The sequence below is a fragment of the Amblyomma mixtum genome, chromosome 2 (genome assembly GCF_055824585.1).
Source record: "Amblyomma mixtum isolate Tamu chromosome 2, ASM5582458v1, whole genome shotgun sequence".
Taxonomy (NCBI): domain Eukaryota; kingdom Metazoa; phylum Arthropoda; class Arachnida; order Ixodida; family Ixodidae; genus Amblyomma; species Amblyomma mixtum.
The window spans coordinates 198,295,215-198,311,229 of NC_143013.1; the positions used below are offsets into that span (position 1 = coordinate 198,295,215).

The 16,015-nt window shown below is 46.5% G+C and overlaps 1 protein-coding gene across 1 annotated transcript; it reads left to right on the plus strand.

Moving 5' to 3' along the window:
* The first annotated feature begins 1,728 nt into the window (after positions 1-1,728).
* LOC149362161 (uncharacterized) lies at positions 1,729-12,734 on the plus strand. Its single transcript, XM_089569647.1, has 5 exons — positions 1,729-1,842; positions 4,807-4,970; positions 7,773-7,846; positions 11,003-11,089; positions 12,583-12,734. Exons 1-5 carry the CDS (start codon positions 1,729-1,731, stop codon positions 12,732-12,734), a joined length of 591 nt encoding a protein of 196 aa, XP_089425773.1.
* Positions 12,735-16,015: the final 3,281 nt, after the last annotated feature.

Genomic DNA, 16,015 nt, shown 5'->3' on the forward strand with positions numbered 1-16,015 from the left:
AAATTCACTGAAGTGGGCTAGATTTCAGATCATTTCATTGTAATTGTAATAAGAATTTTTTCCTGTAACCAGTAAAAGAGTGAATTCTTACCCGCAGTAGACAAAACAGTGGGCTCGCTGATTTGCTTGCTCGTTTTCCGAGTAATGGGTTTCGTCCAAGACGTATACAGAGCTGATTGCGCTGAAATTCTGCACAACTCTCACTTATAGCATAGTGATACATGGTCACTCATGCAGGTTGTGCGATGCCGCATCAAAATAAGATGCAACCAATACGCCCCTCATTTCTATGCTCTTAACTTGGTTTTCACAAGGAGCCCAGTAAGACATTATTTGAATAACCCCTGCCTTGAAGAATTATGATACGCTTGTTGCAGCTATCTACAACTTTTACTGAGTTAGAAACTGCCTACAAACGTATAATATGCCTCGGTAATTCCCACCTCGAAATAAAAGACCTTGGAAGATGCTTAAGCTTCGCCATTAAGAGTAGAACGCGATAACTCTATCGGACCGCCGTCGCTCTTCGGCAGTCATCTGCAGCCGCGCGGGGGGGGGGGGGGTTGATGCCTAAGCTTTTTCCGCTGACGAACGGGATCGCTGCATCCCTCGGCGGACTCCGCGACGGATGGAAACTTCCTGCCAGGCAGACGAGATCTAATGTCAAGTAGTTTCGCGCCACCATGTGGCGGCACGCTCGGCGGTCCCTTGACGGGTGTATGCCTCTATTTTTCCCCGAATTGTGATGCCCGAATCACATCTTACACATCAATACATTACACACACGCGCCCATCAAACCGTTCAAGTACGATGAAGCTTGTGATCAATCGAATCACTCTGGTTTGAATTACCTGTTCACTAATTAGCATAGTAATAATTAACTATTCACACAACGGTACATGACCTTAAGACACCATACGAAGTCAAAGACCACAACGCGTTGACCAAGTCTATCGCTATCCCGCTTGCATAGACGAGCGTTTTTGACCTATGGGTAGTGTGCCCGTCTCGCAATCTGAGGGTTCTAGGTTCTAATACCACCTAATCGAAACCAAATTACTTTTCACAGCAATTAAATTACTTCGCTATATAAACGTCCTTGAGACGCTTGCTACCGCCCCGAGCACGCTAGCACTAATTTGTCTTTCACCGCGCCGGTCCTGGGCGTTGACGCAGCGTTATATACAGGTATATTATACGGGAAGGAAGAGTGTGATTGCACGGGTTTGAATTACCCGTCATAGATCATGTGGTTGTGACGTCACGAACGGGTATGCTAGCCTTAAATTGTCTGCTACGCCGCCGGACAACGCCAACATCTGTTTTTCTGCGACACGGGGCCTTTAACGCTGCCGCGTTAAAAAGAGAAAGAAACATTAAGCACTGACGCCCTCTACTTATGGACGTTTTCTGCATATCCTGTTTTGCAAGCAATTTAAATCTCCTGTAGTTATGAGACAGATGGTGGTGCTTATTTTTGCTTGTGCCTAAAGGTCCTAAAGGTCCGTTGCCTAAAGGTCCTAAAGGTCCGTGCCTAAAGGTCCGTTGTCGTCTTTTGTTCCTCGTGTAACGCGGCCCTCTCCTGTCACTGCAAATTTCCGGTAATAACCTTGTGCCCTCTCCTATTTCTCTGTTTTTCTTGTTTCCAAGTTTAAAATGGACAGCAGCTAACGCGAGAACCACGCATAGTCAGCTAAACCCCGCAAGGAGAGGTTCTTATCGAAGACATGTTCCAAAAAATTTCTGCCTTCCTTTTCGTTCAGGTTCTGCTGACCCTGGCTAATGGACATCACTACCCAGAACTGCGTGGAGATCTTCAAGCGTACCAGGAACACAGTAGGGTGAGGCCCTTCACTTTTCTGATCTTTTCTAATAATTAGGGGTTGCGGGTCGGCTCCTTTCTATCTCTCTTTTGAAAGGGCAAAATATGATCCAGATGAAGTGATTTTTTTAAAAATAGCATCTCCAGAGTTTTGTTGCGAAAGCTGTTGTACCCCAGACAACTCTCATGCGGTAATCTGATTCCTGATGAAGTGAAGCCTCCAGTTGAAGCTAGCAGCGTCCAGTCCACGCCAGGAGCCACCAACCTCCGCCCTGCACCACCTCCGGTGGCACCAACCACCACCTACCAACTTCTCCATCCACCTGCTCCATAAGCGCCATCCACCATGCTCCCACCGAACTCTACAGTCCGAAGGGGCCACCCACTACGTAGCCTCCTACCGTCGCCCTACACGGGACCTCCACCCACTATACGTTCCCGCACGAAAAAATTTAGTGACGATTAAAAAAGAAATTGAAGGCAAAAGAGAAAGTACCGGGTGAGTTCAGAAAAAGCGTGAAAGGAAGAGGGGCAAAGGAATGTGGAAGCGAAGCCAAGGGTACCTTAGAAATGATAGCAGGAGGTGCAGAACATAAGGTAAACGTATAACGATAAATTAAACGAAGAGAAAAAAGGAAAGTAGGCAGAAGAGGGGGACTAAAGTGGAAAGTATAGGTAGGAGCGGAGCGGCAGGGTGGAAGAAAAGATCAAGCGGCGCTATGCTATGAAGTACCCAGGAATGATTCGCCACGTGCAATACCTTTTTAAAGAATTGCGTCAGTGCCGGAATATATATCAAAGATTCTAAGTTTCCTCTCAATGTGTGGACATTGGCTGGTTGTAAGGTTTTCAATTTGGGGATTGGGAATGGCTCTCTGTATTTTCTATCCCTTGCGGATTAGAAGCCTCACTGCGCGTCAGGAAACCATCTGCCTACCCTCTTTCTACCATGGACCCTTCTTTATTGGGATTTTATTACCTTCTTGATGTAGATCTATGGTGGATGCGCAGCTGCGATAGATATCTTTTAGTATTTCTCCATCACGGCACTCTTAATGCCATCCAATAAAAAGCGATCGTGAAATTAAATTCAAAGACGTGGTGGGAAAGCAAGGTGCCCTCGAGAAGCATCACCCTCCAGTCTTCACCCCATTTCAACCCACCGACATAGAGGCTCGCATCCAGCCGCCGCCACCATCAACCCACCCTCCCACCCGCCATCTCTGCCCACCCTCCAGAAAAATTCTGTCCTTTTTGACAAGCCTAGTCTTGAAGTATAAGCATTCCATCGAGTGAAATAATCAAAAAAGGCATCGAGGATAAATCCAGCTGCTTTCGCAGAATTGTCTCTTGGGATGTTTGATCGTGCCGTAATTATCTTTAGACGGGACAACTCCAATTACAGGACCATGAGATTTGACTAAGAATAAAGATTCGTTAGAGGTATGCTCAGTGCTCCTATAAGGTCACAAGACGGGACATCTCCAGGTGGCTGACAGACAGCAATAAGAGCCGAAGCCTGCTCCGGTTACTGCATAAGGATAGCTTTCAAGACTGCCTATACTATTTTCGTAGCCGCATTCATTGGAAAGATTTTTTGATAAAAAAATACTAAATAAAAAATGTTACCTGCACTGACACTCATTCACCGCTTTCAAATGCGAATTGGCACCATACTGAATGAGGTGTCAGCTGTAATTCCTGCACATCCTAGTTACAAGCCTCGAACAGGGACAGAAAGGATAGCACAGGTACGATAGGTCTGCAAGCATTTCTGTAGTTTCTTTTTTCTTTGTAGATGATCCAAAGCTATGATTCTGAAGTTCCTGTATGTTGCCTTGTAAACGAGATAAGATTTCCCCTGATGCTCAGATTTTCACTCACAGGTTAAAACTGACTTGATGGCAGAGATGAGGGCTATTGAGGGGCTTATCATAGTACCTCTAAATGGGATGAATCGCTTGCAGAAGTTCACAAAACTGAGGAAAAGGCGTAGCTGCGCCGTAAGGAAATGGGGCGAGGGAAACTGGTGATGGCTTCCATATAGGAAGGAAGAGGTTTGATGCCCTCGCTGTTCAGGAGGTGGTGGACAAACTCAGTGGATGCAACCACGAATTTACACGTGCCGGTGTTGATGACAAGGCCGTGAGATTGAACACAACGCAGTAGAGGTCACTCCAGCCGTGAGTCTCGAGTGAGCAACTAGCGACCGGGATGTCGTCGACATAGGCAAAAACTAAATGTAGTCCAGGAGTTATACATCAATAAAAGGCTGAAAGGTCTGCGCGGCGTTCTTAAGGCGAACAGGAACTTGGAGGGACCAAAGTGCATCTTGAGTTCTTCTCTGGAGCCATAGAAATTTGATGGTAAGCCGCTGCTAGGCCGCTCTTAAATCGAAGCTGCCCACTGTGGAGGCCGCAGGTGAAGTACTGGACGTTATGCACAGCGTATCGGCCAGCAATTTGTAGCAGGGTTCAGAGAGCTATAATCTCCACAAGACAGCCTGTGGAGATTATAGCCGGTCACAGTGCGCGGAAGGAAAACGTGCAGCGAATACGATGGCTTGAGGACAAACCTTGTAGTATAGTGACGACGAGATGCGAGAGGTCTCTCCGAGACCTGTCGGAATTTCTCGCGGATCCCGGGCCTTCAGATCCGGTTTATTGCTCGAATGCTGATCTGGCGATCGTGCCTCCACTTCCCCCCATTCACGAGCGCACAGGCCGCAGTCGGGCCCATCCACAGTCGAATTAGTAGTTTATGCACACGCTTGCAGCGTCTGTGGGGAACGGCAGTTGCCCCAAGACAGTGTCGCTGTCGATATGAGCCCATAAATCGCAGCCACTCAAAAATAGCGATTTTTACCGTGACAGTGGAGAAATATGGCTGCCACCTTTCATGTGCGACTCTGTTTTCCGCAGGAAATTGCGACATGCTTTCTTGCGGCTGTAACAAATAGCATTCATTGTTCTCTCATGCGCAGTGCTATCCTGATGTCGGAGAGTGGTACCAGATATACAGAAATTACTACTATGACCCTGATTTCGGAGGAGCGTCCAAATGCGTCAAGTATCAAAGATACGGAATATACAAGAACTTCTCCACACCAGTAACTATCACTTATGGAATCAAAGGAAACGGATCAGTGTAAGCTAAACCGAAGAATGTGTTACAAAGCAGCATGTTGGTGAGAAAAGGCACTTAACACCATAGGTTTCACGGATGCAGTTGCGTACATTCAAAGAACAAATTTCTGTGAAGTGGCATTTTTTTAAATCCTGCGTCGCATTGCTATAGCACTCAAGGGTGCCCACTAGGGAGACGGAGCATGCATATTTTCAGCGCCCGTGATGCTTCGTCCTACGTTGCACCTGAGGTATGACAGGGCTTGCACACGCGGTGCTATGGTCGAGGTACGTGTAACTCGAACACATACTCGGGGAGGAATGGAGCGGCAGGGAAAGACTTGGGCGAAAGAATGAAAACACATGCGGAAGCGCCAACTTTCAAATTTAATTTATCGCTGTCAATACGTCAAATATATACATGGCAACTCGCCCCTCGAAAACTGCTAAACAAACAAAATTAGCGTGTCGGTGTCAGGTACGATAAGCGATACAACGCGCATGAGCATTAAAACGATCAGAGCCAATGACAAGCGAACCGCAGCACATATTGAGTCCCCATCGACAAAAAATGTAACAAGCTCCTAAGCTCGAAAAAGACAACTAGGTGTCTTTTTCGAGCTTGGGAGCTCGCCCCGGGACACAAGCGATTTCACAGAAAATTGCGTCACAAAAAGCCACGAGAACCACGCCCGAAGACTAAAAGTAAATAAGAAAAAAAAAAGAGCACGACGGCTACAGCGGCAACAACAGATTAACATGACGTCTAAAACGCTAGTAATACCACGGCTAGAGAAGGCACCGAAAAAGGACCAAATACAGGGCATCGATAAAACATGAAAACCCTTTGGAAGGACTCGTGCTCCGTCAAGTAAGTGAATCTGAAATGCACAGTCAACTACAAGAACAAGTTCTTAGATTGTTCTGAAGGTATTGTCTACAAATTTTCCTTAACGTATGGTGCTTGCTACATCGGCCAGATCGAGTAGTGTATAAATGAGCGTCTCAGAGAACACCGCAGAAAGTTGCACCTAGCGACCGCTGACGGCAACCTTGCCCAACATTGCAGGTCCTGAAGATGCACGGCGCTGCTTGAGGTATGCTCTGTCATCTACAAGCGCAGATACCAGCTCAGTCGCGAAATAGTAGAAGCTCAACAAATTTTACAAGCGGACTAGAAATCCCTCAATACAGCATCAGTATGCCTCACACACAAAAAAAGAGAGTTTTGTTGGCCAAACCAGAGCGCTGTCGGAGTTGCAGACATAACAAGAGTTTAGCTTTCTGTCTGAAGGCTCGGGCTCAGTGCTACTAGCTTTTTAGTTGCCCGCTTCCTCTCTTTTCAACTTCTATACCTTTTGTCTTGTTGTATTGGGGTTTTTAGCGTTCATGTTTTATCGATGCCCTGTCATTTGGAGGATTTTAAGTTTCTTCTCCAGCCTTGTTATTGTTGGCGTTTTAGACCATGTTCATTTGTCGTTGCAGCTTTAGCTGTCATGTTCCATTTTTTTACTTATTTACTTTCAACCTTCTGGCGCGATTCTCGCTGTTTTTTGTGACGCGGTGTTCTTTGAGTTCGCTTGTATCTCGGGGCAAGCTCCAAATTTGTTAAAACCCGCCTTCTAAGTTCTGTCAGTTCTTCGCCTGTTCTGCGGTCGTTGTCTTCCTTGTCCTGCTGCTTCTCATCGATTACGCTTTTCTTTTACATTGTTTAGTCCATTGTTTACAGATAGAGGTTCACTAAGGGCTATGGCTCGCTTGTGATTGGCTGTGACATTTTTAATCTGCGTTATCTTATTTTGCTTGTCGTACCTGTATTTACGGGCTGATTTTGTAGTTTTTGCCGTTTTCGAGCGGCGTGTTGCCATGTATAAATTCGGCATATCTATAACCATCCGTTGAAGTCGAAAGTTGGCTCTTGGCTGTTTGCTCTATTTCTCTCGCCCAAGTCTTTCCCTGTCGCGCCATTCCTCCCAGAGTATGTCGCCCACACTTGCCCAAACCTTTACGCTGCTCGAATACCTACGAACGTTTGAATACATTCGAATACATTCGAATGTGCCGCAGGAGCGAAGCGTGCAAAACACTGGATGCCGCATGCGGCGATCCTGGCTTTGTACCTTAACGGCGCCATGAGGTTCTATATTGTTCAGTTTCCGGCAAATTATAAAATTAAACTGCCGACGCAAATAATTTCTGTGCCTAGTTAACTTATCCAAATGAATAACATTCATCTATGCTTTCCTTGGTTTTATTCACTGCTGCATCCTTCCGTATGCATACCTTGATGTTCCCCATACTTTTCAGCGAACTGGTCTGCTTTATCACTCATAAATAACTATAGGTTGTTGTAAACATGAAGAGTAAATGCGTCAAGTCCACGCAGTAGGGGTGCACTTGAAAGGTGTGTTGTTCTTTCACAAATGTATGCCTTGCCAAAATGACTGCCCCGCGAGATTGATGCAAATTCGCCCTGCGTTCCTAAAGATTATCATGCGCTCCTACGGGTGCTGTTGCATAGTGCGCGCGGAGCTAATTTCCAGCATCCTCACTGCAGGAAAACCTCAAGTTTAGCTTTGATCAAAATGTGTTCGTCAAGGCACTGGACCTGTTATCCAGTTTGCAGCAAACGAACGTTAAAGCTGATGAGTCGAAGATGTCTGAAAATGTTTTTTCAAAAATTACTCAGCGATGTAATGCGACTAAACTCACACAAATTGAATGAACTGTCGCATAATGTGAGTGCGCTAAACTGAAACATGATTGAGATTTTAATACAAACTTCATCTGAGTGGTAATTAAGAGTAAATTGCATATTTTTCAGGCCCGGTCGATATACCCTGTCTTCCACGCCTTGCTATAATGGCAAAAACTTAGGCACATTCATTCCAGATGACAGTAAGTGTTGAATTCTAATGATTGCATTCCTTCCTATTTTGAAATCCAAGCTTTTCCTCAAGTTAGGATTGATCAAATTAGCAAAGACTAATAGAGATTCACCGCGGCGTTGTGGCTCAGTGGTTAAGGCGCTTGGCTGCTGACCCGAAATACGCGTGTTCGATCACGGCCGCGGCGGTCAAATTTCGATGGAGGTGAAGTTATAGAGGCCATGTACTAGGCATTATCAGCGTGGTTAAAGAACCCCAGGTGGTCCAAATTTCCGGAGCCCTTTTGATACGGCGTCTCTCAGAGCCTGAGTCCCTCTGGTATGTTAAACCTCCCTAAACCATACACTAATAGAGATTTTGACCCCATATATTATGAAATAATACTTCAAACCGTAACTCTTCAACGTTTACAATGCTAGGCAGCATAATAATTTCAGTAATGTTTAGGAATACTGGACGAGACTCATTAGAAATAAATTAAGATGTCCTCATTTCAACTTCTCTGTCGCCCGCAATCTTCGTAATGGCCCCTTGAGTGCCGGGGTGTTGATGCCTGGCGCCACCGCCAACCCTGAGCTCCCATACCGAAGCTATCGTCCAAACTCCGGATCTAGGTTGCAAGGGGAAGGGCAGAAACCGGAAACGGTGGCAGTCGAGGTCTTGTTGAAGCTCCTGCCGACGGATGGGGGCTTTGGGACACTTCAGCGTGCATAAGGGTGAAGCAAATATGGCATGACACAAAATCCTTAGTTCTCACCTCTCCCTCTCTTAAAAAAAGGAAACGATCGCATAAACGGCTCCACCAGTGTACCTAAACATTTTTTTATAAAGCATGAAGTGCTTTTCGCTCCCGTTCTCTGCAGACTGAGCAGAACATCGTCCTGATATGGTGGAGAACCAGATGTTGACACCTTCGCCGAAACTCACACCAATCTAAAGCGGAAATTCACATCAGAATCTCATTCAGAGGGCAACAAATTTCACTGTGTTTCGAGCGAGTCGGATGCAACGCTCGTCCGTTGTCTGTTCGCGTTGTTTGTTCGCCTAGCGCGAGCGCTCTTTCCCGTGCCACTGCCCGCTCTTCGTCGTCTTCTACGTAGCAAACATCTGTGCACCAATTCGAATGCAGTACACATTCTCTGAAGTTTCTGCTGGTAAATAATAGTTCACTGCCCACCGTAGTGGCTGAGTGCCTGGTCCTCTTGGTTGCTCGACATCGAGTGAATGATGTGTTTCTTCTCACTGCAATTTACATCATGACTGCCGCAGGGACCAAAGCGTTCGGCTGCTCAGAGCCACTTCGCGGATGGTGTTGTTGACATGGGGGACAAAAATTCATCTGTGGCCAGGGCCAGTGCCCCGCGAAAACTAGGGCTTAATGCTAATGGTGAATTGGTCATCAGGCAAGTACAGATCAAATCAAACAGTCCAGGATGAAGGCAGAGTATAAAGGAAATAAAGAGAGACAACGAAAGCGCAACGGAAACTACCAAAAGAACGCATGCATTCTGCCAAAGCTAACTTCTTTTTCGGCTAATACCCTTACTCCTATTTTGAAAGTCCGCTTGGTAGCATTGGTTTCTACACAGTTTTTCTCGCGGACCCACATAAATTTCATCAATTTTTGCGGCCGGGAAAAATGCTTCTGATATGAAGAATGCTCAGATCCGTGAGCGTTAGCGTTAAATGCCTTGCGGCGTAAGAAACAAGTGCTGTTTGTGCTGCTCTTGAAGCTATAAATATAAAATAAAACTCGTTTGCAGTAGGTATGTGGCAGGCTAAAATACCTTGACATCGTCAAATGGCGACTGAACAGGGCGCTCGAGGAGGAAAGCGTACAAATTATATGGCATCTGCTGAATGAATGCCACCACAAACTGCAATGATACGAAGCCATGGACCTGATGGCTTTGCTACGGAAACAAACCCATCGGTCATGTTTCTGACTATATTAAATCGATCGCGGCGCATACCAACGAGACTTTGCCAGAAATATTTTCCTTGAACAGTCAGCCAATAATTGAACGTATAACTACTCAAGGAGCCCCAGCAGCACCTCCGTGTGGGATGGCTATCATTCACCAAGGTACAGAGTATAACCAACGGTCTCATGCTCACTCTTACAAAACGTTCTCGAGGAACTGCCACCACCGGCCGGAAATATCCAACCGTAAGTACAAAACAGCCGCAGAAAGCGCAAGGAACTACTTCTGTGCACATCACCAGTCGAGAATCGAGAACATACTTCCGGCCGTGCGACCTCAATGACAAGAATATCCTCTACCCCCCGGGTCATTCCTCTAAGGATAGTGTGAGCCTATCCTTACCATTCACGAGCGCATTGGCCCTGCCCACGCGCGTCATAGTTACCGCATTAATTCCCACACACCACGCCTTGTACCCTCAAAATGGCCTGGTCGCTCACTTTCAGGGCTCTGCCGAATGCTATGGTTGCCCTTGGCGAACGTCATTCATGCGTTAGACAAGAGCAATACTACCTTGAACTCCAGTCCCATGGAGCTCTGCCTTTTCAACTTAACACGTGAAAGGGGGTCGTTAATTATGATTGTATGTCAATTTGTGTGGTGAGTTCTTCTTGTTGCAAATAAAATTACATGACCCTTATCATAATTAGAGCGTGAGCAGAGATGCTACGGCTTGATTTGCTTTATGGGGTTTAAACAGCCAAAGCTTTATGGGGTTTAACCTGCTCCCCCCTTATGTAATGCCCCACCTAGGGGTCCTTAAGGGAAAATAAACGATGATGATGATGATGAAGCGACTCATGCTATGAGCGACGCCGTAGTGGAGGGCTCCGGATAATTTCGACCGCTTGAGTTTCATTAACTAAATGCGACCGCCGCGGCCGGGATCGAAGCCGTATCTTTCGGGTCAGCAGCCGAGCACCACAACCACTTATCTACACGGCGGCTTGAGACTACTATGACTGCCTGTGCCTATGAGGCCTTGCAAATGACGTTATGTCAGAGAAGTAATCATGAAAAACCAATTGCGCAATGCCGTTACGAACTCAAGCAACGTATTCTATTAGGAACATTCTGTACGTCGAAATTCCGCCTTCTGTCCCAACTTAGCTTCGAGGCTGCACAACATGCGGCTAGCACTAACGTAATTAATTCTTTTTGTTCCTGATTACGTCGCCAAGCTTCAGCAGTCGTTCAGGAAGAGTGGAACGTGATTTATACGGACTGTGATAAATGCTTCATCGCCCGCCACCGCTATGCCGAAAATGGTGAGTAATAGAAATTTTAATAACTGCAGAGGGCAAATGGCTATCGGAACTGTACTCTTGATCAAGGTATCTTAAATATATCTTAATCAGTATATCTTAAATAAATTAGAAGCCTGAAGTTCAGTGAACCTGCGTTGATATTTACCGAGCGTTTAACTTTCTTTTATTCCCTCAACAGCAGCGCACTCGGCGTTGGCGTGTTGAGAAAGGCATTTGGTCCACCTGCCGACCAGGTAACGTGGCCTTATGACGCCAGCAAAACCTGTCCATCAGACTGTAAGCAAACTGCCCATCGTGGCAGGCGGCAGTTCATTTAATGATTGGTGGAGACAGGTTGCTTGGGAAGAGCAATCTGGGTCGCACAACGCCCTTCACTGGCTGTGTTTGAAATAACCTCCTACCGGGGCAGCTGCATTTCGCTTAACTGCTGCACCACTGGGTCAGTAGTGGTAAGAGGACTCCCCGCCGCGTTCTATCAATTGAAAAGTAGGGAAGGACCAACTGCGCTATACGGGCACATAGTCGGAACCCAGGCGACAAAGGAATATTGGCGTGGCAGGGATTTGGGATATTATCACATTGTACTGTTAAGGGTAGGCTAAGCATTATGTGATGGTTAAAGAGAGAACAGTGCTTTTGTAGGACCCCAGGCCGAATAAGGGACCCATTAGGCTATTGCGTCATACCCTTAAAGTGGAGCTTCTGTGTCCCCTCAAATTTTCTTTCCCTTCTGTTCCAAAACGAACGCTGGAAAAGGTTGACAACTGCAGTTGAAGGGCATTACTAAGACTGCCTAGGCAGCAAATTATATTTACATTACCGTAGCACTGTCCCTCTTTACACGACTGCCCTCAAGCTAAATTATCCCCAGAGGTATTGGTGCGTGTTTAGTGATTGCACCTATCTCGAGCACCACGTAAAATTTCCGCCACTTGGACTTGGAAATAATACCGCACTGTTTAATCGCTTGTAGTTATTTTTCATACATGCACGATGTCTTCTGAACGTGAAAGTCATGTCACAAAGTATGACAACTCTCTCATTTCTTTCATTCGTCTTTATTTTTTCATCACTTCGAGTTTCAGATTGGATAAACATGAAGTTGTGAAAGAAAGCGCGAGAAACTGGGCGAGAAAATCAAGAGATACACACGAGCGCTTTTCCAGATCTTCTCTTTTTGTCGGTTCATTTTCCTTTTACCCTGTCTTCTCAGATAATATTCTGTCGCGAACGCACTCAGCAAAGTACATCAAAATAATACTTCTGCATTATTGTGCTGGGAGCCACGTCACAATTTAATTTCAGTAGAATGCAGCTGCTTCAAAAAGAGCTGTTACAGTTTTGAGAAACTTGTTATTACGCTACCTATTCATAAGGTGATTTCAGCACTTTAATCTTATCTATGGAGCACGAAGCGCCTGACTTCTTTCCCCATTCCATAATCAGCGCTAGTGGTCCCTATCCTCAATCTGCCTACTGGTTTGTCTCCCTAGGATACGGTTGCACCTACTGGCGCCGGGTGTCAACATTCCATCAGCAAGGGGACTGCTGCGACTTTATCTACGACGAGAACTGCGGCTCATCGCCCAAGTACCAAATCTATTACCCCTGGTGCAATCCGGACCTGGGGATGCCCGGAGCATAGACGACGCGATGCGTACGCGGGTTTCGCAGTGTGCGTAACGCAGATCGCACATGGCGGCGTCACTAAGCAGAGCCATGTACCTGATTTGTGCTTGGTCATAGAGGCAATAAAAATCACGGTTTTTTCGTTCATGGTATTGTCACGTGGCAAGAAAGATATAGGCAGGTGCACTGGCCAAGTCTTCCGAAGCAGAGTGGTCATTTGGCGGATTGCTGCCCGCGAAAGAAAGAGATACAACCGAGATGATACGCGCGCACTCGGCAGTTTGTGCAGTAGGAATGATCGCGCGGACGGCTCCGCTGTAACCAAACATGAGAGGGAACTCATCAGACACGATGCAAATGTCGTAGCTAGCACTCTTCGGCATTCTGCTACTGGTCGCATGTGATAAGCGCAGATCTTTCGACAACACAAGAGCAGCCTCTCTAACATTTTTAAAGCGGCAGGGTTGAAGGCCTTGCTGTTAGAGGCCTCGTCGGCGTTTCGACAAAAGCAGGTTGCCCACCTGCCAACTAGCTCACGGGACCTTTCGGCGTCATCACATCGAATAATAGGCAAACTGTCCACCCTGGCAGGTGGCAGTTAAATTAATGATGGGCCGCTCGTGATGATCAACCTGGGGCGCACAAAGCTGACCGCTGGGAGCACGTGCCATCGCAGGGCAGTACGCCGTCAGTACCCATTACGCTATCGCACCATGCCCTTAAGGCGGAACTTAAGGTTCCTCTCCAATTTTTTTTTATTGCTGCACACACGCATACAGGAAGAGAACTGTTTAATCCATTTAATTCTTGGGAAACTGAAGATTCGTAATCGTAGACCACTCAGTTGTGGCAAGAAGCCTTGCTGCGTCACCAAAGATATTCGGGCCTCAAAGAGCGAGCGAACAAAAACAGAAAGGACAGCACCGATGGCTGCGGTTTCATTCTCCCCTATAGGCATCCTTGATCTTCAAGAAGCATGGAAAGGCCCCGCCGCGGTGGCTCAGTGGTTACGGCGCTCGGCTGCTGACCCGAAAGACGCGGGTTCGATCCCGGCCCCGGAGGCTGAATTTCGATGAAGGTTAAATTCTAGAGGTCCGTGTACTGTGCGATGTCAGTGCACGTTAAAGAACCCCGGGTGGTCGAAATTTCCGGAGCCCTCCACTACGGCGTCTCTCATAGCCTGAGTTGCTTTGGGACGTTAAAACCCAATAAACAAAACCAAACCAAACCAAGAAGCATGGAAAGAGTACCAGGAGGTAGGTGGGACGCTTTGGAATCCGCCAGCGCCGTGAACAGTTTTCAAGGCTTTATGCCCGACAGCACAGCCATACAGTGAACAATATAGTCTACCGCTCCACCTGGCTTGATGACTTGCACCATCTTTTTCACAGGGATGTAACACTGCACACTGTATGAAGCACTTTGCCTCCAGTCATACAACCCGTGAATCTTGTGAGACGGCCATAGTTATACGTTACGCCTGGTCCCAGGGCCATCAATACCGCGCTACAGAGTTGAAATACGTCATTTCGTGTGCAACACGAGGACAAAATAAAAAAATAAATAAGGAGTGACGACTTGTCTCCATCGCCTTGCACTGCTTTGCCCATTTTTTCTTTGCTGCACATTGGCTCTGCGCAACTGCAACGAATGCCCCGAGAAATACCGGCCAAGTACATGGGCGCCTATGCCCATTTGTTTCACACTAAACGGATGTGAACGCAGTAAACAGCAGCGCTTCCTATCGACGACTAAGGGCGCCACACCATCGTTCTCTGCTCTGTCTTCGATGGTGCCAGCCTAGTGATGCAAAACTATCGAGAGTACTATCGATACTATCGATAGTTGAGTCACTATCGAACTATCGATAGTAAAAAAGACTATCGATAGTACTATCCACACTATAAAATCAACCACACGTACCCACTGCATCCTAAACTTGGTTTCCCGGGTGTGTGGTATGGAGGTGATGGTATGAGTAACTGACAGGGCTCGCCCGTTTTCGCAGCCTACGCGTCACCGAGCTCTGCAGACGTTCCCTACGTAAAGTTGTTGGATAAAATGTTAGCGTGCGAATGTCCTGGTTGCGAAGCATGTGTGAGAAAACCATTTCTGCAGCGGTTGCGTCAGCAAACCAGCACAACTTGTGCTGTTTGTTCTTTCATCGGCCGCAGTTCCACGTATTTTTCCGAACTGTCCCACTGCACGTTAAAGAACCTCAGCTGGTCCAAATTTACCTGGAGACCTCCAATCAGGTATCGTAAATGTTTTGGTTACATCGCTGGCCAAAAAATGCATAATATCAATATTGGTGCTATCAAGAGTCTTACCATCGACAGTTTTACTATCGATAGTGTTGCTATCAATAGCGGTACTATTGGTAGTAGTACTATCGATAGCAACACTATCGATAGTAATACTATCGATTCTACTATCGATAGTAATACTATCCATTCTACTATCGATAGTATTGATGGGGTCCTTGACAATATTGATGGGGTCCTTGACAAATGGGGTCCTTGACTGGACAAATGATGGGGTCCTTGACAAATAAAAGATTTTCACTTAGTTTATGACATATTTCTGCATTCGTAAAACGATCAGTCGAGGGCTTCCCTCACACCGCCGGCCAAGGGGATCGACTGGTAATTTTTCTTGTCTTACCGTTTGTTTAGGGCCGAGCAGAGTCGCACTGCTCATATAAATGCATTATCTTCACTGTATAGACGTTGCGCGAATTATTGCTCGACTTTCTGGACTTCTACGGTAAATTTGGTGCTTCACTGGAATCAGTTAAAATAAGAAAAAAAGCTTTGTATATCTTGTTGGTTGACGGTGCAGAAACTTTCCTTGACATACTGGAGAAACACGTTAGGCTAGAGGCTGAACAAGAAAGCTCTGTGGAAACGATGCATTCAAGGCAAGGTCTGCACAAGCAACTAAAACGGAGAAACCCGTGGTAGTTCTGGAGGTCAGTCTGTAGCGCACGTATTAGGGCACAGCTCTCGATGACGTGCGTTCCGAAAAGGTGGCGTTCTTTCCCTGGGCAGCCTTGCAGCACTCGATCGTAAAATCAAATGGCACTGAGGTAAGAGTCTACCTGGAAATAAATGGTACCATGGCCTGCTTATAGTCAATGGAGGCATTTTTACCGTAGGGATAAAATTGACGGCTGTCGGTTTTTTCATTTTTCGTGCTAAAGGTGCGAGTAGTTCGTGAAGATGGTCGGACAGGTTTCTTAATGGTCAGACCGTGAATCCCACATTCCGGCGAAACGGTGTGGCTTCCTTATGTATT